Source organism: Struthio camelus, chromosome 5, assembly GCF_040807025.1.
Source record: "Struthio camelus isolate bStrCam1 chromosome 5, bStrCam1.hap1, whole genome shotgun sequence".
NCBI lineage: Eukaryota > Metazoa > Chordata > Aves > Struthioniformes > Struthionidae > Struthio > Struthio camelus.
Genome location: NC_090946.1, coordinates 77,077,344 through 77,102,556, shown reverse-complemented (window position 1 = coordinate 77,102,556; position 25,213 = coordinate 77,077,344). Strand labels below are relative to the sequence as shown.

General features: G+C 48.2%; 1 protein-coding gene and 1 long non-coding RNA gene across 3 annotated transcripts in view; one reads left to right on the top strand and one right to left on the bottom strand.

Moving 5' to 3' along the window:
* Window positions 1-17,483, top strand: part of LOC138067546 (uncharacterized) — a 21,463-nt gene extending 3,980 nt beyond the window's left edge. Inside the window, exons 3-5 of one of the 2 annotated variants that reach the window (XR_011141706.1) lie at window positions 6,373-6,484; window positions 8,681-8,770; window positions 16,328-17,483. This is a non-coding gene — a long non-coding RNA (uncharacterized lncRNA). Of the gene's footprint in view, window positions 1-6,372; window positions 6,485-8,680; window positions 8,827-16,327 lie in introns of both variants that reach the window. The other variant, XR_011141707.1, reaches the window with a different exon arrangement.
* SIX4 (SIX homeobox 4) lies at window positions 14,714-25,213 on the bottom strand. The gene is made up of 3 exons (XM_009670737.2): window positions 24,060-25,213; window positions 21,620-22,308; window positions 14,714-19,086 (listed from the first exon to the last, which is right to left on the bottom strand). Exons 1-3 carry the CDS (start codon window positions 24,950-24,952, stop codon window positions 18,290-18,292), a joined length of 2,379 nt encoding a protein of 792 aa, XP_009669032.2. The 5' UTR covers window positions 24,953-25,213; the 3' UTR covers window positions 14,714-18,289.

Sequence of the window (25,213 nt, the reverse complement as noted above, 5' to 3'; positions counted from 1 at the left end):
ATGAAAAAAGCAAAAAAAAAAATTTATTTTTTTTGGGAAGCATAGGACACGTTAAGTTAAATTAATTCCTGGTGTAATTCACTACGTTGTATTTCCATAGAATCCTGTTAGGGCTTCATCCAAAATAATTCGGAGATGATGGTTGCAGGGAAGACGTTACCGTTTTCCCTGCGTGACAGCTGCCAGGGTAAGCTCATGGCGCCTGTAAGCCCTTCTGCAGAAGGGCTGACTTTACAAACTTTATTTTTTAAATACACAGGGCCTGATCCTTAACCTCTTAAAGTAAGGACAATGGGAGTTTCTGGCACGCAGCTGTTACAGAGATACCTTCAAAAGGACATTGGCTTCTGCACAGGTCATCACTAAAAACACTCCAAATGAAAGAGATGCTTGTCGTTAGGATCCCTGCGAAGCTGGAGCTGAACCAACGCGCAGGACGGAGTCAGAAACACACCTCTGTCCCCGTTCCTTTGGCTCGCCCGTATACAACCAGGCATCCATACGGCCACATTAAAGGGATCTGATTCGAATTTCTTACTAATAGGGCTACTTGTGCATGTTTTAATTTTTAAGTAGGAATAGTCTTCCGCTGTCCATCCAAGAGAGTGGTTAGGAGTGGAGGTAAGATACGCCTCATTTTTCAGAAATGGAGATTGTGAGATCCGTCCACAGTTATTGCCACAAACACCATGTTCAAAACGGGGGGCCGAATTGTGCTCTTGGTAATGTGAGTGCAAAGCTGTCAGTTTAAGTGGAGTTCAGCTAAGTGGGAACTGGAGTTAGCCGTAGTTTTCTGCTCCTGTCTAAGCGCCGCAGTCTGAAGAAAGCAACATATGTATAATGGTAGCGGAGAAGCAGGAGGGGTGGAAGCTTTCTACCAATGAGAATCGCATTAAATAATTAATTCCCAATTGCCTTCCTACATTAGTGCTTTCAGCTAAAAAAGCCAGTCGGCTTTGTAAGGCCCCGGGCAATGAAACATTTGGTGCATTGTCAGTCCAAAAGTGGAGGTAATAGATACCCAGCGTACCCTGGAAAAGTGCTGCTCTCCATTGTGTCACCGCATATTCCAGATGCGGAGGCTCATTCTTCATCCAGTCCTTTATGTTACTTAAGTTTGACAGGGCAGCTCAAGCGGTGGCTGCTGAAGAAGCTGAAAGAATATTCGCCCTATCCAAACAGAGGAACGTAACGTCTGAGTTTAAAAACTGAGCGTGCAAAAGGAGCGGGTTGGTTGGCCTCTCTTTTGTCAGCAGCCCGAATCTGATCAGTTAATAAGGAAAGGAATGAATTTCCCCCTCCTTTCCTGTTTGCCCCCCTTACCCCATCTGCCAGCCCCCCAAGCTCAGCCTGTAATCTCAGGTCAAGTTGGGATCTTTCGGGCTCATACATCACTCACAGTAAAGATCTTGCCATGAGAAATGAGTTAACAAGCCGTTTGATGTGCAAGTTATCAGAGACAGCTCAGCTCACCTTCTGAGATAAATATATATGTGCGTGTGTGTGTGTATAAAACCGAAGAAGAAAAGGAAGCGTTGGAATAAACTGCCTGGGGAGGTGGGAGACTCTCTTTTAAAAACAGGTCTAGACAAACATCTGTCAGAAAATACCAGCGTGTATTCGATCCTGTCTTGGAGCTGGGGAAAACACAGGATGGTATTGTCAAGTTCTTTCCAGCCCCGGTTTTGTGTATATATATATATATTTTTTTCAATCTTTCTATGCAAAACTCTTGGCCTCCAGGATAGGCTGTGACAATGAATGTTTTAGGCTAGTTACACATAGGTGTGTTGTCTTGTCCTTTCACTAAATCTCAGTTCCAGTCAGTTTCAGTTCCATTTAATTTAATGTCCCTTGGGCCTACGGTGGATTAGATAGCAGCAGCTAATCTACCGCCCGCATCTTTCTCCCCTGCCCTTTTCTTCAGCTCTCCTCCGAAGGAGGGGAGCCCCTTTGATTCTGGCTTCTGCAGGAAGCTTTGCCACTCGCCAAGCGTGTCTGCGAACGCCCTTTCTCCCTGCTGTTCCCCTTCTGGAGCCGAGCTACGGCCGGGGTAACAGAAGCCTGTCTTTGCTCCTAAACAGAATAGGTGGGTCCCAGAAAAAGCTGTTTGGCAGAGCAAGAGGATGGCATGAAAGATTTGGGCTTAGAGGATTTTTTTTTTTTTTTACATGCTTTCCAAAGCATCCCAGTGTTTTAAAGGCAACGTGGTCAGGGCAGCTGCTGGCACCCCTATGGCTTCGCTCCGAGCATGCACACCTCAGCAGGGCTGCCGGAGCTGCAGGTCGGGTTTGAGGAGTGAGCTGGCAGCCCCAAGGAGGACAGGACGTCACCAGGGCGCAGGACATGGGAACCTTTGTGCAGGAGCCAATTTTCAACTCTGCGTTAAAATTCATTTTGAAAGGAGTTTTATTACCGGGACACACGGAGGTGCCCCCTGAAAGAGGGTCCTGTGTACTAGGCGCTCAGATACATAAGAGGCAGCTCTAGCCCTGGGAAGCTCACGCTCCGCACAGGTGAGGAAGGTTTTTGCAGCCCCGCGGACCGTGCCCCTGAATTTTGAAGCATCTACGTCGCCCGCTTGCTGAGTGCTGAGTGGAAGCGCGAGATCCTGCGGCGGGTTGCGGGAATTCACACGAAACCTTACGGCGGGGTTCGAAGTCGAATCCAGAGCTTCCGAAACCAACTGCTGCGGCAAAGCAGGCCAGAAAACTCTTCACGGTCCAGGCTTTTAACCCCCTTGCCAGCCGGCATGAGATTTAAGAGGTGACGGCCCCCGCCTGCCCCTTTGAAAGACTATTCCTTCCCCCACGGCAAAGGCGTGAGAACGAGGAACAGCAACCGCATCCGCAACTTGCCACATTAGCCAAAATCACTGGCTAGTTCAGAGTATATTATTATACTGTATGTAAAACATATCATAATAGTATATAATATACAGGCTATGTATTATATAGCATACTATATTACATATAATATACATTATATTGTGTTGTATGCCATATATACTGTATAGCATAGTGTTCTGACAGGCTGCCTCTGATAGCAGCATCCCGGCGGGAAGAGCAGAGAGATCCGTTCCTGTGCTATATCTCTTAATATTTAAGCCATCGTTTTTCACCGGCTCTGCCTCCCCCGGGTCCGGCGGGCGCGCAGCTCCTTGCTTGGCCTCCCAGGAGCGGCGTGCTGGAGGCTCTTGCATCTGAAGACACCAAATGCCTCAGATAGTCTTTCGTGGGGGGAGAAGAGCGGAAGTCGGGGATCTTCCCCTCTTTTTTTGTTTTTTTTTTTCCCCTGCATTCCTTCTCCCGGTGAACCGTTACCGGTGTGGCTGGGGTGGTTTGTTTGATGCCGCTCGGGTTTGTACCGCGGCCAGCACTTCTGATTCCGTCTGGCCACATATTGTATTTGGCTGGTTGGCTCTCTCTAGAAATTCCTTTTTCTTTGTTTTTTGCCTCCGCGGCGTTTGATTGTGCCTCAGCAGTCACCTTTAGAAGGAGATTCAACATGTGGTTGCTCCGTAGGCAGGCTTGGGCATAGGTAAGAGATAAAGAAACCCCTGAAAAGCAGAGTTTGGGGAGAATTTCTTGAGTGTGGGTCACGCTTTCAAAATTACTTCTTCTGCAAACACTGAGGAGATGTAAACAATTCCCGAGTTAATGCTCATGAAAAACAGCAGGAATTACTCAAGCGCTTAAAGACTGAAGACAATGTAGGAAAAACTGTGGGACAGTGAAGCCGTAGCGATCTTGAAAAGTTCCTACAGCGATTAGAGAAAATCTATCCACTTTTGGAAGGGGAGTGGATGCCGCTTAGCTATGGGGAAAGAAAGAGAGGAGCCACAAACCCTTTACGCTATTAACTTAACCCTCCGGCAGGAGAGCCATTAGAGATGTGCAGCCAGGACCGTGCTGGAACCGGTTCTGCACCGCAAGGCCCGACCTTTTTATTGAGCTTTGTAAAAGCACTTAAGAGCCTTTCCCGGCTCTTGGAAGAAGGGAGCGCTGGATAGTCAGGTTTGCGTAGTCAACAAACTCCAGCAAGGAGCGCAGATCCCTTCGCTCCGGGAGGTCACGGACGGGTCTGTAATACTGTGCCATTTTGGCAATGAGGTTTTAATTCAAACCCCTTCCTTCCTGCGAGCTAGAACGTGCTTTTTTTTCTGCACCTTTTTTTTTTTTATTTTTTAATCTGAAGATTTTTAGGATGCCGAGCTCAGCCAGCCCTCGCTGAGGGCCGATCCCGGCACACGAGACACGGGCGCAAGGCGCGCCTGGTTGGAGGACTGTCCTCCTGAAGCCTGTGATGTGCTGCCGTCCCCCTCCGGGTGCCGGCTTGGCCTGGGGCTGGCGGGCTGCGAGCTGCTATGCCAAACGGTAGGCAGCGGCGAGGACGACCGCGGTGCCGACACGAAGCGCGGGAGGACAGCAGCGCGGAGGGGGATTGTCCGAGCAATGCGCGGATCAGTTCGGAAGTTGGAGCCGGTCACACGAGCCCCGTGTTGACCCCGCTCGCTGCGGCTGGGAGGTAGGAGGCTGCTGGAGTCCACTACAGGGAGAGTAAATATTGTCATTTCAAACAGAGAATGGTTTATTATATAACAGAACAGAGGGTGCCTTCTATTTTAGAGACCACGCTGAGCTCACGGCGGAGCGTAGCCAGCACAGCTGCCCGTGCGCCTGCGTTGCCCTGCATGGCCCCGAGGCCACGCTGCTCCCTCACGCCCAGAAGGTGACAGGGGGGACGTGTGCGCGGCCGGTTTGAACCCAGCGTCGCATGGCTCCACAGCCTGCCCGTCACCTCCTCAAGGTGTCTCGGGTGTTGCTGTATCGCAGATGGGGACGGTGCGTCGCCCGTTGCACTGGGAGCAGGCGGAGACCCCGGCGGTACCAGGTGGGCTCTGCCCTTCCCCAGTAAATCTGTGAGACCCCTTGTAGACTCTCTTTAGCTTCAATGGCTCAGTGGTGATTTATAGCACTAATGCTTTGCTCCAAAACGTGTTGGATTGTGGGAAATGAGAAAAATATGAGAGAGGACTGGATCGTAAAGCCAAAGTTTCCATTCGTGGCCAGGGCCAGCCGTTGCGTGAAGACGTGACCACAACCAGGTGTGAAGACCTTGCTGGAGAGGAGGGAAAACCAACCCAGGCTAAATAGATTGGTTGGAACGTGAATGGGAGCGCAGCCGTGTGAGGGCTATTAATAGGATTTACACAGATTAGTAAACTAATCTATGTATTTCAGATTGGATTTCATATTATGGAAAAGAAAATGAAGCTACATACCATGCAAACTTTCCAGGCAGCGCTCTGTGAGCGAGGTCTATTTGCTGGTGGAAATGGCTGCTAAGAAAAGTTGGGGCAGCTCCATCACACGGGCCAGCGAAACCTGCCGTGAACCCAGGAGCGGCGCCACGCCGCGGGGTGCAGTGCCATGCGGGCAAGCGCAGGCAAGGAAAGAAGCAGACTTTGCAGCCTGTTTCAGCCACGGATCTTATAATATACTACCACACCGTAAGGCAATGTCTAAGTTTGGCTCCATCACTGTTGGTACCAAAGTTGCACTGACTTAGCTAAAGTGAAAGGGGAAGAGCTACATGAGGAAGAAAGGCTCACAGATGAGTTTCCCTTCTGCTTGCATGGCCTGGAGGGGAGCAGAACCGGAGAAACATTATAGAAGTGGGAAGGAAAAGGTGTCCTAAAGGAGGAAAGACAGTGCTATTCCCTTGCCCTGCTCGTGCTCCTCCCTGGTGCTGGTGTACAGAAGACGGGATGTGGGCAGGAATAGGGAGCTGGGGGTATGGGTGCAACTTAGAGAGGGGCTGAGCATGTTACTCTTTCTCTACACCCTGGCTGGGGGTTATATTTTCCAGTGCATTTTGAGAACTCATCCGTGTAAAGAGTGAGTTTCATGGTGTCCTAATTATGTATTAGCTAACGAACGGATCTCTTCCACCAGTGCAATCTACCCCATCTTCGGACTGTGCCATGGTGTCCAGGTGAGTCCCAGCCCTGCCTATCCCAATGAGAGCGGGAAGTGCTGTTAATTCCATTATACAGGTCAGGAGACTGAAATTCAGATGTATAGGAACCAGAGTTTTGGTTCACAGTGGCTAATATCAGCTAATATTGGGACATATTCACAGTTTAGGCTGCCTCTGAGTCAGACTCAGAAAATAAGAGATAATCCATCTTTGCCTCCTTGCTCCCTCTTGCTTTGCAAAAATACAAATGTTTGGAACATTTCAACCCCTGTTATAGGTAGAGCCAGGGGAAAAATGTCGTTACGCTTTCAGATATGTTCAAATTATTGTTTTAGGCAAAAGCTTTAAAACACGGTGAGCTGAGCAGCTCAGTGATTTTTCTTCTTGCAGCATCGTGTTATGTTACAGCAAATAAAGATCCCAAAGTCGATTTAATTTGTGGCTAAGCCTCTACCTGGAAGAAGAAACGCCGTGATGTTTTCCCAGGCCAGGGTTTGAGCCGGTAGGTAACACAAGGCGTATGATGAATGTTTCTGTCTCTGTTCATCTGCCTCCTTTCCTATAAACCTTGGGGTTAGTTTTGTCTTCACTGTCAGCAGTAACTCAGCTGATTACCATTTGGTGCTCACAACTGGGAGCCATTTGCTCGTGTTAATCTGGTTTAAGGACAGCGATTCTCTGCAATTTTTTTTCAAATTTCTTCCCTGCCTCCTGAGAAAGAGTTGTCTCAGCGCTTTCACTGGTGTCACGGTCACAGATGAATATCATCCAGTGGCGCCAGGGCATCGGCTGTCATGCAGCCTGGCGCCCTGCAAGGACTCGCTGCAGCTGCTGCGTGGGTTAAAAGGGCCTCAAGGCCGTTCGAAGCCCAGCTTAGTTGTCAGTGGGACTTTGGTGATGTCTAAATGCAGGTTTGTATGCAGGTGTGTATTTAGGTATGTCACTGAATCAAGGCCTCAGATAACCCAGCATGAGGCTGTTTGTGTCTCCAGCCTTGGCGGGAGCTGCCAGGCACCGGCCCCTCTGGAAATTCTGCCTGATTTATAGAGGGACGTAAACGGGGACTGACTTTAATCCTTAGAAAGAAAACTGGTCTTAGAAGCGCTGCTTTCAAGAGGTGCATTTGTGTGCTATTTTTTGTGAAAACACGTAAAGAAACATTTCCTTACCTTCAGTTGTAGAGGGTTTCTTGAGAAACCAACTGGTACATTAATTAGTTAGACTATAATAGTCTAGTAAATGAGCCTAAAGTCTTATTTAGAGTTTATGGAAACTGCAGTGTCCAAGCACAGCTGTGACAAACATTCACATGACTCTGTAGACCATTTATCTAGCTATATCTTTAGTTTTTAATTTTACTTCTAAAAAGCTATCTTTCTGATAACCTGGTTTGTTCTCTTGAAGAGTCTTGTTGCACATAGTGTTATCAAGAGCCTAAGGTTCCGAAACCATGAGGCTGGCCCCAAAATATGACATTAGCTTTGAGATAAGCTGCTAGATAGAAAACTGTAACATACCAATATTTATATGTATTCTGGTTTGGAGACCTTCAGCTCCTCCAATTTTTTTTTTTAAACCAAGAACTTACTTAAAAATAAAACCTAGGCGGAAGCTGTGGCCTTAAAACTCCCTCTACTTCCTCTCTCTGGCCAGATACTAACTATTGCAAAGCTCATAAATTGTGAAAGTTGGGAAATCAGAACATTGCTTAAGTTTGAGACCTGAGGCCAGAAGATTTCGGTTCTGCGTGACCTGGAACATATCATTACTGACATACTCACTGGGATTAAGTTTCTACTGGGTATAAAATGGGTTTCTGAAATTCTGTCATACCAGTCTAGTCGTGCTTGGTGAAGAGATGCCTTTTGGGTAAGGAGGAGCCCTTAGATATGATATAACTCGACTTTACTCAGCCTTTTCATGCTCTTCCATGCCTTAATGAACTAAGGAAAAGTGATGTAGGCAAAATCACTGCAGGATGGGTAGCAAACCATTCCCAAACAGTGATTATCACTGGTGAAAATAGCAGGATGTATTGAACAAGGGTTTCTACTCAGCCCAGGGTTGGTCAGTATTTTCAGGAACAACCCAGAAGCTGGAATAGGGTCTCTTATAAAATACAGAGGTGACACCAAGGTGGGAAAGGCTGGAAGACAGGTTCAAAATCCAGCACAGGCCGTGCCGGGTGGAGGCACCGACCTGGAAACGCGGGCTGTGGTCTGGGACGGGCTGGGTTACTGCACATCACTGCCCTGCTCCGTGGTGTCGGGCTGCTGGGAAGAGGGCACATGCTGTCCTGGCACCTATAGACAGCAGCACAGCTTGCAAGCAGGAGGCATTTCTTCCACTGGGTTTGACTCAGGTAGGACCTGAGCTGGAACATTGCCTAGTTTTGGGCACTGGATTTCAAAGACAGACACTGACTGGAGAAAGCACGGAGAAAATAGGGAGAACAAGACCTGGGAGGAGGCAAGGTTGAAAGAATCAGAGTTGTTCAAGAATGGGTTAGAAAAATACTTGTCGGGACTGGCTTAGGTATGGCTTTTCTATTGCCTTCCAGTCTTGTGAGTCTGTGTTAACGACAGCTGCTTATTTCACGGGGATATTTAATTTATTATTGCTTGTAAAAAAGTCCTGCGAATCAAGAAGAGGTCAGAAATGAGCAGAAGTCGGCTCATCACTGTACTTTAATCTGCAGGGTTAATCCTCCTCAATCCTCCTCATCAGCAAATGGCTATTCCTCGTCCGCATGAGCATCATTCACCTGAGCAAGTACTACTTTGGTAAGGTGAGCTGGAAAGGTTCAGATGAAATTTGAAAGGAGCGGGACCATTTCTGCACCAGGTCTGTATTAGCGATATTTGCTGCGATCATCGGGTAACAAACACAAACGAGAGCAAACGAGAGGGTGAGGGAGTTTCATTTTCTGGGCCTGACATCTCAAAGAAATGGATGAAGCTATTCTGGCCCGACGTTCAGGTTAACCCGGCTTTTGATTCGCGGAAAAAAAACAGCCCTAGAGCTTGCTGGCCTGTAGGCTGATCTTCGGGAAAGGAGCGCTTACCCTTTCTTTAGTCATTTGTCCAGCAGCAACGTTGACTGCTAACCATGAGTTTTGAAGCTCTGGGAAGAACATTGTTATGGTTATAGGCAAGGAGGGGAGAAAAGGCTATAGTAGCCTTTAGGAAGTTAATACCATCCCTGTTCAAGGGGCGTTAGGTGTGTAAACCCCCCCCAGGCAGGCGGTAGCATGCCCCCAGAGTTTCTACCTCTCTTGCTGCTCAAGCACGCTTCTCTCCAACGTAGAGGCCCTAAATAACGCTGCTGGCTCTGCTGTTATTTTGCCAGGAGGCCTGAGCCAGGGGCCGGCGCACCGTCGTGCTGGCTAGCACCAGGGCAGGGATCTGCTCCGGTCTGCGCCCCTGGAGCCTAAGCCTGGCCGAGTCTCAGATTTGGGGACTGGGCAGCAGCCTGCACCGCTGCACAAGCTCACTCCGTGAGAGGGCACCTACAGCAGGGAGCAGAGGCTGCCTCTCGTGCACCTTCCTCCTGAACCTCAAAATAGCGTTTTTTGACACTGGAGAGTCTTAATCTGATCAGTGCCCCCTCCCGCCTGCAGGCGCACAGCACAGTGACACTGTGTTTTAACGTGGACACAATGTATGTTTATAGATCTGTTGCAAAGGTGCTTAGGCCGGTTTAGGAAATGTTGCCTTCCCGTTTCCGCCTGGCGTACTTACCCCGCACGGGCAGAGCTCCTTGCGATCCCACCGCCTGCTCCGCGGCTCCCGGCCGACGGGGAGCAGCAACACCCTCAGCACCTTCCCGGGGGGCTCTTGGCTGTCATTCATTCCTGATTTGTTATTAAAAAAAACCAAACACTAGCTTTAAACATGCAAGGTTATGCACAGCTCAGACTCTGGATGAAGCTGCTGGAAGCAGCTCGCTCTCGTCCCGCCTCGGGCTCGCTGGGAGAAGGGCGAAGAGTCCCGCCGGGCTCGGGTGGCCCTCGGCCGGGAGCGTGCAGCGCGTGCAGGCCCGCCTGCGCTCGCCCCGCGGGCACGCTTCACGCAGGAGAGGCTTCCCTGGAGCATCCGCAGCCCCCGTCCGCCCCGTTTCAGTGATCCCAGGCCAGGGCCAGGCTATTTACTGCGGTTTCGCTCCAGGCTTGTGCGGCTATCAGGAAACAGGGCTGTAAATATAGCAAATAAAGGAATGAAGCAAACGGGGTTTTGGCATGAGCGGCAAGTCCTCCTGCTGCTTTCCGGGGACATTGCAGCGGAGCCGGATTTGGCTCCTCGGGAGGCAGCGTGAGCCAGTGGGCGAAGCAACAGGGGGAGGCAGAGACCTGGGTTTGTAGCCCAGCTCTGCCACTGACTTACACTATCACCTTGGGCAAATTATTTCCTCTCCCTAGGCTCGGTTCCCCGCCCAGCTTGTATTTCTTTTATTTCTGTATACTGTAAGCTCCTCAGGGTAGGCGCTGCCTTTTACAGCGCCAAGCGGTATCCCGGACACCACTAACACCCTGAAGTAGTTGGATGGGAGTTTGCAGAAGGGAAAAGAAAACGCTGCAGAGTAACAACTCGTGGTTCCTTTTGGGGAACAGAAGATATAACGTGAAGCACTTTGGCTGCAACAACAAAGCATATTGATCAGTCCAAAGTATTCCGAATTGGGTCTTTCTTCCCGTGAAGTAGCAGGGTGAAGAATTAAGGCACTTACACAAGAGAACATTGCACATGAGTTCCTGAGCAGCCACCCGCTATGCTCCGACCCAGCTCAACTCCTCCGGACCGTGTGCAACTTCTGAACATTTTATCTTTTTCCCTCTGCTTTCACAGGCTTGTGCCAGCTTCTGCAGCATATAAACTGGGTGCTGTTTTTATTGAATCTGGCTTTAACGTAGTAGATTTTTCACACGTGTGTTGTTTTTTATTGTTGGTCTCATTCCTGAACTTTCTGGCACCTCTGAGCGTAGAGTCGGCTATGTGCACATTGTTTGGCAGATGAACTCCTATTTCTGGGAACTATTTCTAAAATGTAGTTTTATGTTAAAAATGTGATCCATGCCCGTAACTGAGATATACTGTCCTAAGACCGCAACCCAAAGTTGTTCTGCAGCCAGAGATCAACCGTGGCTGAGGGATGCAGCCATGTAAGTAGACCGCTTCCCAAGCCATTGGCATTTATATTAAGATCTCATCTTACTTGACCCCATGCTCTGCCTCTTGGAGGGGGAAAATCCCCCTCTGATCTGGCAATGGGGAGAATCTGCCCAAAAAACAGGATAAAAAGTGCTGTCTTCCAACACAGCACCTCCCCTCACAGCTAGTCTCCCTGATAGATCAAGAGCAACCACCCATCTCACCAAGCCTCCCTGCCATCAGCTCAAGCTCTTTCCCAGCTGAGCTGCCTACTGCATTGGCAGCCCCCAGTTTTGCCTCCGGTATCCCCGGGGCCCTGGGTAAGCGGAGCTGGCTCGGGGTGCAGGCTGTCCCCTCTTCTCCATGTGCGCACAAGCTGCCAGGGAGCGAGCACTGTGGCTGTGTGTGGTTTCCTCGCCTAGGGTGACCTGGAATACATCTGCAAAGCCCTCCGACGCAGCAGGAATGTGCTCCGTTAGGACATGATTCATCCTGCATGCCGCATGGGTGGCTGCTCGGGGAGAATTTTGACATTTACATAAGCTGAGACTTTCCGCTTCGCCGTTGCCCTCCAAATCCTGCACTCTGGCTGGAAGACCGTGGGGGCTGCACAGCCCAGAAGCCCCCTCTCGCCGGGGGGACCTCCCAGAGCTGGAGCCCACTGAGCCACGTTCCAGGGCAAAATTATTTCCAGGGGCCATGCTAAAACTCAGGCAAGAAGCTGCTCGCAGCCAGGTTGTTTGGAGGCAGCCAGGTTGGAAGGATGGCTTTAGCCCCTGCTCTGATCACAGCGGGAATGGAGCCGCTACCCAGAGATCGATCAGATACTCAGCAATCACAGCAGCGCACCAGGAAACATTACAGTCCTACTGCTCAGGCAAAAATAAGGCACAGCAAAGGTAAGTGAGAACAAACAGCAGGACGACCGAGTCAGGCACTCTGCTTCTGGGAAGGAAAAGGAGTTGGGCAACAAACAATTCCATCTCCTCTTTCTACCTTAGGGCTGCTCTTGGGGAAGCTGCATTTACCATGGCAGCTGCAGAGCGTGAGATGGCTCAACCCAGGCCAGAGGCAGAGATGCTCCAGGGCTTGGGAGGTGGCTCGCGGCAGCTTACACCCAGGAGCAGGATGAGCAGTGCTGTGCAGAGCGAGTATGATTTGTGCCAGTGTTCTGATAAATAGAAAAGATGAAGGAATAGCGAGTAAATGATAATGAAAGGAAATGTCTGGGCGATTAAAGAGTTAATAGGTATGCGCAACTAGATCTGACTATTCAATAAAACCTCATCTTGCTTCCTGTGGCCTATGCACAACTTAGAGAGTGAAAGGGTGTCTTCTCACTGGCACGCGCGTATATACGTTCACTGTGAGAAATAACTTCACAACACACAGGTGAGTCTTCCTGAACTTACTGCCACTCATTTTGGTACCAAAACTGTAACTAGTAACCAAGCGATCCTAACTCAGGGAGAGCAGATCTAAAATAATATGGCAACGTGTTTAAAACCTTTTAGTATCAAGGGAATAAATTTCAGGGTGTTCTCAAGAGCCTGCCAAAACTAGGCCTGATACCAAGGGCAGCTTTTTAAAGAAAAACGTCAACAAACAAAACTTTAGCAAACAGAGATTTACCTCCCCCCTCCCCCCAAGTAGGAAGCATCCCAGAGCCAAAGGAGCTCTGAGTCAACAATGACAAGTCCCTAAGTAGTAGCTGGAAATACACTGCAATATTATCTAGTTAATGACGGTATAAATTTGCTTGGAGACAGATTTCATAGCCAGGTTCAATATAAAATAGAAGATTTATGGTTTTTAATTTAATATTTTAAACACAAAGTTAGGTCTGACAGAAGACCCATTCAAGTCAACAGAAAGTCTCATTCTAGCTTAAGCCGGCTTTAGAACAATTCTCTGGTGCGTGCAGGTGTTTGCAGTTGCCATTACCTTTGCAATGAATGAGTCGTTAAAACCAGAGTTCCTATTTTGGATTGCTTTTCTAACATAAAATTTAAAGCATTCACATATAACACGTAAACAGAACTATTTGCACAAGATGTGTATAAATATAAAGTTTATTCAGTATAGTGTTTAGAAAAATAAGTTCACATCATCTCAGAATACAAATAAAACACTTAATTGTCCAGGCACAAACCCCTATTACAGTACAACAAACATACATACTTTAGATCTCTTTGGTTGGGTAATTAAGCACAGATATGTTTGATGATACACTCTGGGCAGGCATCATCGAACAGTGCAGCAAAGACTTCTGATTATTCCCTCCTCTAATGCATACATTCCGTTTAGATTTCATATTTGTTGTAAGGCACAATAAACCCATATCACAGAAATAACTGGTTAGTTCTGGACAAACAGTACATGCAGCAAAAGAACAAACATCCTCTGAATGTGAATCCTGGAAGTCAGAAGATTCACCCCCTCCTTGAGTTCAGAAACTAAGAAGCTAGTTTTAAATTATATGAAACATACAAGTAAGGTATAAAATATCCTTCAAGAGAATAACTGCTAGGAGATACAGGAAGACTTCAGGTCTTCTTGCTTGTAAAATGTCATTACTTTGTTTCCAGAGTTAAAAAAATTATTGTTCTTTTTATGATTTGAGATGCTTCTTGACCACAAACACTACATGATTCATGCCCTGGGAGTTCTGCACACTTATTTCGTAATGAAACTAGGGGGACGAACCCTGTCGGTTCCTCCGGCCTTGTTAAGCAAAGCACACAGGCACTGGAAATCTACAGACAGGAAAAGTTCCTATGCACACGGGGCCAAACTCTGCCCTGCGTAATTTAGCTGAAATCAGTCATGGAGGTGGTTTTAGAGGATTTGAAGTCAGAACCTATCCACTACTGTCGTTAATCTTGGGCTGATGATGACAACACTAGAGACGGTTCTAGCCTTACCTCTGGGGAAAACAGCTTTCTGCGTGCATCTTCCTGAATCCCCAGGCAAGGTAAAGGAATAAGTGGAAAGAGGTATATGCTTTGACAGATTGCTATTGTTCAGTTAAAACTGACTGAGCATCAGCCTTGTGAATTGGTTCATGTTGCCATAGTATACTGGGCCAAATCCGTCCCTGATTCAGCTCCAGTGAAATGAATGGACCATATTCTCAGCTGGTGTGAAATGACATTAAAGTCAATGAAATCTGGGTAGTTTATCCCAGCCGAGGACCTGGCCAATCGAGGTCCATGATTTATGTGGCTGAAATGTCCTTTTAGGCAAGACCACAGGAATAATGTTACAAATAGTCCAGACAGAGCATTTAATCGAGTACGTTTCTGGTTCTCAGTAGAACTCTGGATGAAATAAAGGCAGCTTTAATTAAAAGTATTAAAGAACAAAGATTTTTTTTTAATGCTCATGCTTGGAAGGAATTTGCTTAAACTTCAAGCATATTTTTCAACACCGAGTCTGGGACCAAAAGAGTAGTAGAATTTGGCAATATTTCCTGTAAGGTTTCCAGTGGACTTACAAACATCTGTGAAGTTGAAATGATCATTTATTCTCATCCACAATAGACAGGGAGGGAAAAGGAGGAGGTTTTTTTTTTTTTTTTTTTTAAGTTGGATAGACATACCTTCCATTTAAATGATAGAACATGATAACGAAGACTGTCTGTGGGACTCAGATGCTCTCTGCCATTCATATGTGCGAGAGATGAGCATCCCTAGACATCATCTAAAATCCTCAGTTGGGAATCAGTGGAGCAATGCCTTATTTACAGCAGCTGAAGATCTGGCCCCAGATGCTTTTTGGGGCTTTGTGTACTGTGTAATTAGAGCAGTTAGCCTGCTTGCTTCAGGGCCACATAATAAAAACTGACCCTTACTTTACAGTAGGAGTAAAACTACTATTTAAATATTTATTTTAAAAACACTGTACCGTGCAATGACTCTTTATATTGTGCATATGTACCTGCAGAAAACATGAGGTTATAACTACGTTATCTGGAGGGAATGACACTTATTTTCAATGGCAGAAAGAAAGAGTAAAACATAATAATAAAATAAGTTACTTGATATCTGGAAGACTAGAATAGGTTAATCTTACTTTGTCCCAAACCACTGCTTTTATGTACATCCTCCGCTCCCAATAAAGATTGGGAAGTCTCCTATTAGAAGTACCAGACACTCCAAGATACGCACCACCGTAACAGGATACACAGTTTTCACATCAACTGTGCTGCAAAGCCACGGAATTCAGAGCCCCAGTAGCAAAATGAACACAAAGGAGGAAAAAAAAAAAAAGTTACATGTACTGGCATAACACCCCAGTCATTCAGTTATGAGATCTGATTGCTTCAACAACTGAGAGCGCGCTCTGAAACATTCTCTAGCTTCCCTCTAAATATAGTCTGAGCTTCACAGACCAAACATTAAGCCTCACACAACTCCTCCAGAGCCATGCAAGGCTCCCACTCCATGCATACGTTCTCCGTTAATATGACAATGATAGGGGGTGCTTCCAGTTTTCCAAGTAGTTGAACAAATTCATGCAAAGCAGATAGAGTTACTGTTACCACCACCTTGGTTTCACGGTGGAAGTAGAGGTGCTAAGCAAATTGCCTGTGCTGGAGCCCTGAAAAGTCCTTGGACAAACAACCAGAGCAGAGATGAGAACTCTGGACTACCCAGCTCCTGCTTAGGACACCCTGAATGCTAGGGAAGGTGTGCAAGGAGAACACATAGCTCCATGTTCTGCTTGTGATAATCTCCATTTTAAAGCACTTGCCTTAAAACACCCTTTTGGCTTGGGTGCGTGTAGGGACAGCCAGCTGCTCAGGAGCTGCTTGTATTCGGAAAGCAGCAGTGACTGCTTTCAGCTGCAAAGTACAAGCCTCACACACTTGCTCTTCCCTTTCCCTCCACTTTTTCCTGCAGCCCCAGACTCTGGCTTGCAGTGCCAACTACAGCGCTTACCAATAGAGCTCAGCTTTGAGGTTGCACATAATACCTTGCAAAACAAGCTGTATTCAATATAGTGCAAAACAGTCGCGAGGATGTCCATGCCACACGCTCATGACGCACAAAACACCTTCATTCCTTAAAGGCTTTTCACAGAACCAGTTAATAATCAAGACAGGAACAGACTGGGATGTGCTACCTCTACTCTCTTTCCTCTCAATTTCTTTTTTGTCCTTTATGAGTAATTTTTTTTTTTTTTTTTTGTCTCAGGCCTCATTCGGAGCCCATGGAAGTTTCTGAAAACCTTTCCCACTGTCTTCCAAAGGCTTTGGACCTGGCCCTTGATGAGGATGAATACATGCTTTAGTTACCATATATATTCACATTAGAATATAAAAACAAAACAAAAACACAAAGATTAACAGCATCTCATTTTTATACATCTGCATTATTATTATTATTTTAAAGCTTAAGGATGTGCTTTTCCATGCTACAAAAATTCCTCTGGAGGAAAGGTAAAATCTGTTCCACCTGCCTGGAGCCTGCCTGCTCGTGCTGTCCCTGCTGGAGTGCAAGGGGGCAAAGGGAGAGGAAACCCTCCCCACTGCGGCAGAGAAACGGCTGCTCCCTCAAACCTTTCGGACAGCTGCATTCCCACCGTCAGCCCCTGCGTTGCTTATTCTGGAAGGATATATGAATACACGCGTAAGGGCACTCCTGGATCGGGGCCGGCTTGCTGGAACAGCAGTTGAAGCCCTCCCACGTGGGCTGTTTGGCCAATGGGTCTGCGTAAACACAAGACTCCCTTCCCTGCCCTGCCTGTCCAGCCTTTCCCACTCATCTGCCTGAGGCCGGAGCCAAGATCTTCCCCTCCGCGCCACTGCTCTGCCCACAGTCTCTCTGCGGGCTCCTTCTGTAGGGTTTACGTGGTGCAGGAGGGTCTCTCTTTGGCCCTCTGCACCACTAGAAAACGTCACCCACAGTGACCAAAGGATCTACTCTTCTTACTCATGCAAGTAGGGACACCAAAGTGAGTGGGTCTACTTGCAGAAGCAGGGCATCGGAATTTGGCCCTGAGGACGGATATTTGCAAATCAGTGTTTTTATTCCTCCTGCCACTGTGCTTTAGTAACAAAGATAAGGCCACTAGGAAGAAAGGCACATGGAATTCTGTAAAAAATACACAAAAGGTTCAACTAATTTGCAAATTACTAACAAAACAAACAAAAAACCCCTGAACACAAAGACAGAGGGTAGAGACAGGGACCTCCTGGGTTTGTGACATTGGGAGTTCATTTTCTACTTTCAGTGTGATTAACATTTTACTTTTACAGTCTATTGCTTGAAAAACTACAAAAAAGTAAAATCTTGTCAGAAATAACTATGTTTACTTCCTGCTCAAACAATAAAAATAAATTAAACAGCCAGAAAACTCTTTCCTTTTCAATGCATTGTGTCTAAAGTGAAAGGGAACATAAACCATAAATAAAATCCATTGTACTAATTTAAAAAAAGTCTCCTTTATAAGAACTGAAACAATATTTACATTCATACTGGAGAGAAAGCTTCTGAGTTGCATAATTAGAGTTTCAAATGATGCTTTTTCTGCTGCACTAACAAAATGCTAGCTGTAGCATTTAGAAACCTGCAAATGTTTGATGCAATATTTTTGGTATGAATACAAGTCTGCTGCAAAAAACAAACACACCAGTAACAGTATCATTTGTGATTTTGTTTTGTTTCTTAACCTCAAACAACATTAAAGTAGCCTGTGAGGTATCGTCTAGAGTTCCTTAAAAAACTTTTCAATGCCCATGGACTAGAAGTAAACAGCAAAAATGACTGCATCGTTTCTACCTTTTCGGAGCAAGACTTTTCTTTCCTATCTAACATTAGGAGTGTATACTTACTGTTGAGAGCGTGTTGTGCTATGGAGAGTCTAGTTAAATTATCAAGGTAATATCAGTTAGCCAAACCAGTACTCATCTGCTTGGTACATCCCCTGGCATTTCCTTCTCCTTTAACGTGCTTAAAAGAGAATACTGCATGCAAGCCAAGTGTGGCAACCTAATTCCATTGCTGGAGACTCCTCTGTACATTAATTCAGACCATTTAAACGTTCTTCTGTTTTCTTCAAATGACAAAAAAAAAAACAACAAAACAAAACACTTGGTGCTTGTTAGGGCCTCAACAGGAGACTTATCTATTAAAACAGAAAGCAAGGAAAAAAAATTACAAGTCTTGCATATCTTCATCCATCTGAACTGTCTGCAGTTTGGCAAGTTCTTTTTTATCCGTTTCCAGTTCTTCACAGACTGTGTCAACCATGTTACTCATAACGTATTTGGATTTCGTATCCAGCATCATTAAGTTGCCAGTTGACTTACTCTCAGAATTAGGCAAGAAATTCTCTTTGACGTCGGGTACGGCTTGCAGAACTAACCTGTGCTCTCTGACAAAATCTGGATGCACTTGTGCAGATGGATGGCTGACACGGTCTCCGGTTGTGGAAACTATTTCTCCAAGCGCGGGCTGCGCTGTAGAAATGGACAACAGATCTTGACTGGTAATGAGGGAACAGTTCTGAAGAGTTGCATAGTTAGTGTTGCTGATAGATATCACAGTAGAGGTACTGGTTACAGGTGATGACATGGGCTGGCTCTCTGAGATACCAGAGTTCAGTTCTGCAGCATTTAAAAGAGTTGGTGGTGTGAGGGAAAAATTATGTGAGGGAGTTACATTCACTAATGAGGAGGCCAGGGACTGGAGTCCTCCGCCAGATATATTTTCAGAAGACATGTTTACATTTAGTTGCGTGTTCTGACTGACTGGCATTAACTGAGAAAATACAAGGCTTCTTTCCAGTCCTTCTTGCTTAACAGATCCTACTGCCTGACTTGAATTGGGAACTGTATAAACCACTGCACTTGGAGTGAGAGGGCTGAAGAAAACCTTTCCTTGTTGCACTGTCGAAGAGTCACTCGTAAAAGTTCCTCCATCAGTTGTACTAGAATTTACTGAAACGTTACCTGGAGAAAGGAAAGTAAAAAAAGGGAAATACAGATTACAGTTCGCATGAGTTGCACAGTCATTCATTTTGTTAAGACACTTTAGTCTTGTTTTATTTAGAGTTATATGCTAATATTTCAGGCAACAAAGAACAGTGTCGTTGTCTGTAACAAGTGAGAGAAAACCAGGTATGAAGAAACAAAACCTTCTGTTGATAAAAACTGCTTCTAGAAATAAAAGAGAAAGGTGCTGGTATATCAAGTATCTTTCAGACTCTCTCTCGTTAAGGGGCAAACAGTTCTTAGCCACGTGATTAAAATGAGCGTGCTCTGGCCTTCAGTAGTTGCTACCACTCAATTTCTATCCAAGAATAGAAGCACAAGAAGCTATTAAAGACAGTTCAGTGACTGACTACAACTTGTGTACAGGAAACTGTAAGCACATTACATGACATGTGCTACGGCTGGGCAGAAAGCTACCCAAGTAAAGCGGCAGAGAAAAGTTCAAAATCAAAGGCTTCTACCAGCTCAACTGTGTAGCCAGTCAAGCATTCAAATCCCGTTCACTTTTCCTTATCACATATTTCCAAGAGCCTAGCCCTACCACGTCCACCACGCCGTGCAGAGCCACACGGCGACCGGCTACCCCCACTGAAAGCCTGGGAACTGCCTGCGTGACGTTGTAGCTAACCAGAGCAAGAACAGGTGGCCAGGCAAGAGCTGAAGTTGGTTTTACGGGACGTGCCATGCAAGTTGTCATTATAATCGTTCCTACACACAGGAAACACTGCCTCTCAGGACCAAGTCCCATTCTAAGCATCTCTCTTTCTCAAAAAAAGTCTTTAATTTCAGTTTTAAGAGGCTAAAGCTGGACATACCTGAATCTTTTAAAACAGCATTTAAGATGTATTATCACACCTGGGGAACGATTATCAAAACGGTCATATTTTAGCTCCCTACTCATTTCCATTAATCAACGGTGATTTTTTGGAAGATGTTAGTTGTATGTTTAAAATAGAAGAATAAAGTGACGCAACTGAAAGCTACCCCTGGCAATAAGATATCGTTTACTGTAGCTTACTTAACATAGCCTGTAATGCTCTTCACTTGCAATATACAGCCAGCTATCTGTCCCTGATGTTAAAAACAGCAACGACAACAAAAAAGCAGCAAATATCTTCTCTTCACACATCACCAAACTAGTCATATAATGAATCAATCTCCAGCGGGAATTGATATTTTTAACAACGGGGGCAATGTGTAGACAACACCTTATGCTGTTTCTCAGGACTGTGAAATACAATTCTCCCATACTACTTAATGGACAGAAATTTCATTGTCACCTTTGCTGGCTGTCAGTTTTTGCCTTGCAGCATGTGGATTAAACGGCTCTTGTAATTACAGGTGGTATTCAAATTAAACGTCTGATCTTTTTCATCTGGCTAAACTACTATTCCACTATTTTCCAGTGACAGTAAGTGCCACATTTTAGGCTCATATAACTTAAAACGCGCTTGTACAGCCTCAGTGTTCCTCACCATGTAATTTTAACAGCAAAAATAATTAACTCCCTATACACACTTAACTCAAATAAGCTAACACGAGCACAATTTGATTTTCACTGCAGTATTCATAGCTCCTGAAATTACAGAGATCCATTCAAGTTTAATCATTTTCATAACTAAAGATCCACTGGTTAATAAGTAACAAAGTAGTTCAGTTGTGCTTTGTAACTGACCTACATCAAAATAACGATCCAGAACCAGATCTGCATTAGGTAGGAATCTTCCCCACTGCTCAGAAGTTTCAGTCTATAGTATGTTAAGACCAGCTCGAAAGCAGACTTGGGGAGGAGCCTGTATACTTGGCATGTGAACCTGTGATGACATACTTCCCTTGGACTGAGAGTAGTCTAATCCAAATACCCTTGCATTTTATATCTACAAGCAATACATATTTCTATTGTTTCCCATCAGTTTAATTATTCTTAATTATAGCATAGAAAACGTAGGAGCACAACTGTTTGGTCTTGTTGTGTCTATAGTCATTTTAAATTTACTTTTATGAAATGCTTTGGTTTAAAAAACAAAAAAAAACACAAAATAACCACCACAAGAACAACAACGGTAACAATTTCCAACTGCTGCAGTTTTCATTTTTATAATTCTTCTCATTAAAGGAATTAAATGGCAAATGGAGAATATTCTGAATTACTGAAACGTGCAAAACTTATAAATACTTGTGAAGACTAACATCAAAGACTTCTGAGAACTGTAGGAGATAAAAAAGTGTAAAATAGCAGACATCCTCCTCTGCTCTTAGTAAATAAGCTCCGTCTCATGTAACAGTCCACCCATGAGCATAACCTACACAGAACGACACAGAGAGGCAATCTGAACACAGGCGAGAGGTATTATTTGACGTAGCGCGCGTGGCTGCGGCCAAGATGCGGCAGCGGTGCACCAGAGGAGAAGCATTACAAGTTCTGAAACGCAAAGTGTGCCCAACCGCAATTCCTCCTTGTAGCTTTTAGCGTAACAAACAAAACTTTTACCTTGTGAAGCTGCCACAGAAACAGGAGGCAGCTGCAGAGAAGAAAAACCGATGCTTCCGTTCAGCAGCTGGCCATTTGTTCCTGAATTAGGGATCTGGACAATGCCATACTGGTTTATTTGGACAGGAGCAGTAAAAGTAACTACAGAGCCTCCATCTTGGGAAGTAACAGTTTGCGTGCTTTCCCTTTTCACCTCCGCGCTTGGTATCAATCCTGGGAACGAGACCGGGATGTTACTGGGGCTGAACGTAGCTGCTGCCGTGTTAGGGACCGAAGCCTGGAGGAGTTTGAAGTCCTTGACGTCTTCTGAAGAAGACGACAAGATGTCAGTGATGGACACCCCGTTGCTCACAACGCTGGAAGTGGTTTTGGGTGAATTTAGAGTTACCGTCTGCGAAGCCCCCACACTGAGTCCGTTGAGAATGACGCCGTTGGGTCCCTGGAGGAAAGAGCTACCGTTGAGAAAGACAGGAGAAGTACTGGCAGGCACTAGGTTTCCGTTCAACAAGACGCCCGATGAGCTCAAGGCTATTTTAGTGTTTCCAAGCTGCTGCATGTACACTGGCTCCATGTGGCCGGGAAGACTGAGGCTGGCAACTCCATCGGATGAGTTGGAGAGTGGATGCGGAGATAAGTCCTCCTGGCCCTTACTGGATTCATCTTCCGTGCTAGGGTTGCCATCTGACTCGCTACGGGAAAAGGCAGAGACACGACATTGCATTACCACACCGCGGCACACTGGCAAGCGTTACACCAAACGAGCCTCCTTGCTTGGATACAGTGCACGAGGGCTTTTCTTTTCCTGATATATACATATATATGTGTGTGCATATGTATGTATTTTAAGTTTTCTGCCTTTCGCCTTTAAAACACGCTTTAAACCCACCGTAGGTCAAGGCGGAGGCTTCCGAGAAAAGCGCACATCAAAACCGCCCCTCAGCCAGCGTGAAACTTTACAGACTGGATTATAGACTCGTAAACAAATCCCCTCGCCGTGGCCACCTCAGCCCAGCAATCAAAGGGGACCGCCTCGGGCCCGCCGCCCCGCGGGGCCCGCACGTGTGAAGGCCGCAGGGCCGGGCCCGGCGGGCAGCCATTTGGCAGATCGCTGCCTGTGCTTGCTTTGTGGCGGCTGCGAGAGGTAAAAACAGGGCCGGGAAACGCCGCCAAAGCCCTCGGTGAGCGCAGGGCCCGGCCCGAGCCCCGCTCTGGTCCCAGGTAGCCGGCAAAGGGTCCGGCCGCTCCTCCGCGGCGCTCGGCTCTCTCCCGGACCGCTGCGGCACGACGACGACGAGGAGGAGGAGGAGGAGGAAGAGGTGGCGGCTCGGCGCCCTTTGGGGCCTGTCCCGGCCCGGCGCGGCCGTCGCCCGCCCGCCCGCCCGAGCCCCTCCGCCCGGAGCTGCGCCGGGTTTTTTGGCTGACTCGTTCGCCCTTGGTTGCGTGGGTTTTTTTTTTTTTGGGGGCTGTTCCCTCCCTCTCTCCCTCCAGAGCCACTCGTCCTTTGATGTGTCCCGAGGAGAGAGAGGGGCCGCGGCAGCACAATCGCGCCCTTGGTTGAGAAATGCCCGGGGGGCCCTTCGCTGCCTGCTTTTTTTTTTTTTTTTCTCCCCTCCTTCCCCCCCTTCTCCTTCCTTCCCTCCCCTCGTCCTTCTCCCTCCTCCCTCCCTTCCCTCTCTCTTCCTTCCCCCCTCCTCCTCCTTTCTTTCTTTCTCCCTCTCTCCCCTCCCTTCCCGTCGCTGCCCGCGGCGAGGGAGGCAGGGCGGGAGGCGGGCGCGGGGCCCGCGCGCGGGGAGCGGGGTCACCTCCACCTGCCCGCCCGCCGCCTCACGCCGCCCCCGCCCCGGCCCCCGCACGGCCCGGCCCGGCCCGGCCGGAGGGGCCGCGGTGCCGCCGCCGCTGTGAGGCCCGGCCCGGCCGCGGTGAAACCCGAGCCCGACCCGCTGCCGAGTCAGGTTTCAAAACAGAGCAACGGCGGCGGCGGGACCCCACCGGCCGCACGCGTCTTCGCGGCCGCCGTCAATGATTAACTCTGTCAGGCGCAAGAATTAAATAAAAACAACGGGGAAACAAACAACTCCCTTTCCCCCCCCCCTCCTTCCTTCCCTCCCCCGCCTCCTTCCCTCCCTCCGGCGGAGCCCGCCGCGGGCGGCCCGGCCCGGCGGCGCCGCCGCTGCTCTCCCCGGCCGCGCAGCGCAGCGCAGCGCGGGACGCCCCCGCCGCGCCGCCCCCGCCGCCCTGGAAGCGGGGAAGCGCCGGGGTTTCGGCGGAGAAAGAAGCGGGTCGGGCCGAGCCGGCCGCCTGCGGGCCGGGTGGGTGTGTTGGGAGGGGGGGAGCCGGGGAGGACGCGGCGCGGCGAAGGTAAGCGCCATGTTTGCGAGGGAAGAAAGGGCCGGGAAAAGGGAAGGCAGCGGAGGGGGCGGGGAGGAAAGTTTGCTCTCACCTTTTGGACTGCGTCTCGGAAGGGTTGCGGTCGCGCTGCCGCCTGTTCTTGAACCAGTTGCTGACCTGGGTGAGGGAGAGCCCGGTGATCTTGGCCAGGTTGCGCTTCTCGGCCGGCGACGGGTACCGGTTCTGCTTGTAGAGCTCCTTGAGCGCGTTGCGGGACTTCTCCTTGAAGCAGTAGACCGTCTCCTCGCCGTCCCAGATGGTGCGGGGCAGAGGGTATTTCCTCCGCAGCCGGTACTTGTCCACCGCCCCCAGGGGTCTGCCCCGGGCTCGCTCCGCCTCGGTGTAGCGCGCTTTGTACCAGAGCTCCTGCAGCAGCGGGTGGTTGGAGGAGTCGAAGTTGTGGCTCTCCAGGATGCTGTAGAGCTCGGCGTAGATGCCCTGGTGGAAAGCCACCAGCGCCCGGGCTTTCATCAGGCTCTCGTTGCCACGTAGCAGATCGCTGGGGGGCAAAGACCACAGGAACCGGGCCAGGCGGTCCAGGTTCCCACCTTGCTGCAGCGCCTCGCACACGCAGGCGACGTGGTCCGGGGAGAAAGCCAGGGGGGTCTGGGAAGAAGAAGAAGACGACGACGACGAGGAGGAGGAGGAGGGAGAGGAGGCAGCAGCAGCAGCGGCGGCAGCAGCAGCAGCAGCGTGGTGGTTCCTGGCCAAAAGTTCCGTGTGGAGCAGTACCTGGTCGGCGGCTGCCTCCTCGGCGGCGGCGGAGCCGGCGTGCTCCATGGGGAAGGGGGCAGCGGCCGGAGGGGGCGGCGGCGCGGCGCTGAGGGCTCCTGCCGCTGCCCCGTCCTGCGGCACCTTACTCGCTTCGGAGAGGATTTCCATCACATTTTCCTGCTTGATCTCCACCGCGCTCGTGATCTTATCCGTGGGGGAGGCCGAAGACATGTTTTGGTTTGTTTGTTTTTTTTTTTTTTTCCTTCTCTCTCTCTTTTTTTTTTTTTCCTCTTGTTGTTGTCGTCCCCTTCTCCTCCTCTCCCCCCTTTCTATCTCTCTGGAAAGTCCACTCCTCCTCCTGCTCTCGGCCGGCTCTAGCCGATCAGGTTTCCTCCCGGCCACGCAATAACCATTAAAGATAGCTGCTATAGCAAAGTAGTGTGTAAACGGGCTCCTCTCCGCTGCTCCCCCCAACGTGACTCCTCGCCTTGC

What these genes read in the sequence shown, in the direction of transcription:
- SIX4 (XM_009670737.2), bottom strand. Translation starts at nt 24,952, where the DNA reads ATGTCTTCGGCCTCCCCCACGGATAAGATCACGAGCGCGGTGGAGATC. An exon ending in TCCGAGACGCAGTCCAAAAG is followed by an intron (nt 22,309 to 24,059) that starts GTGAGAGCAAAC and finishes CTTTTCCCGTAG; the next exon opens with CGAGTCAGATGGCAACCCTA. An exon ending in TTCTGTGGCAGCTTCACAAG is followed by an intron (nt 19,087 to 21,619) that starts GTAAAAGTTTTG and finishes TCCTTTCTCCAG; the next exon opens with GTAACGTTTCAGTAAATTCT.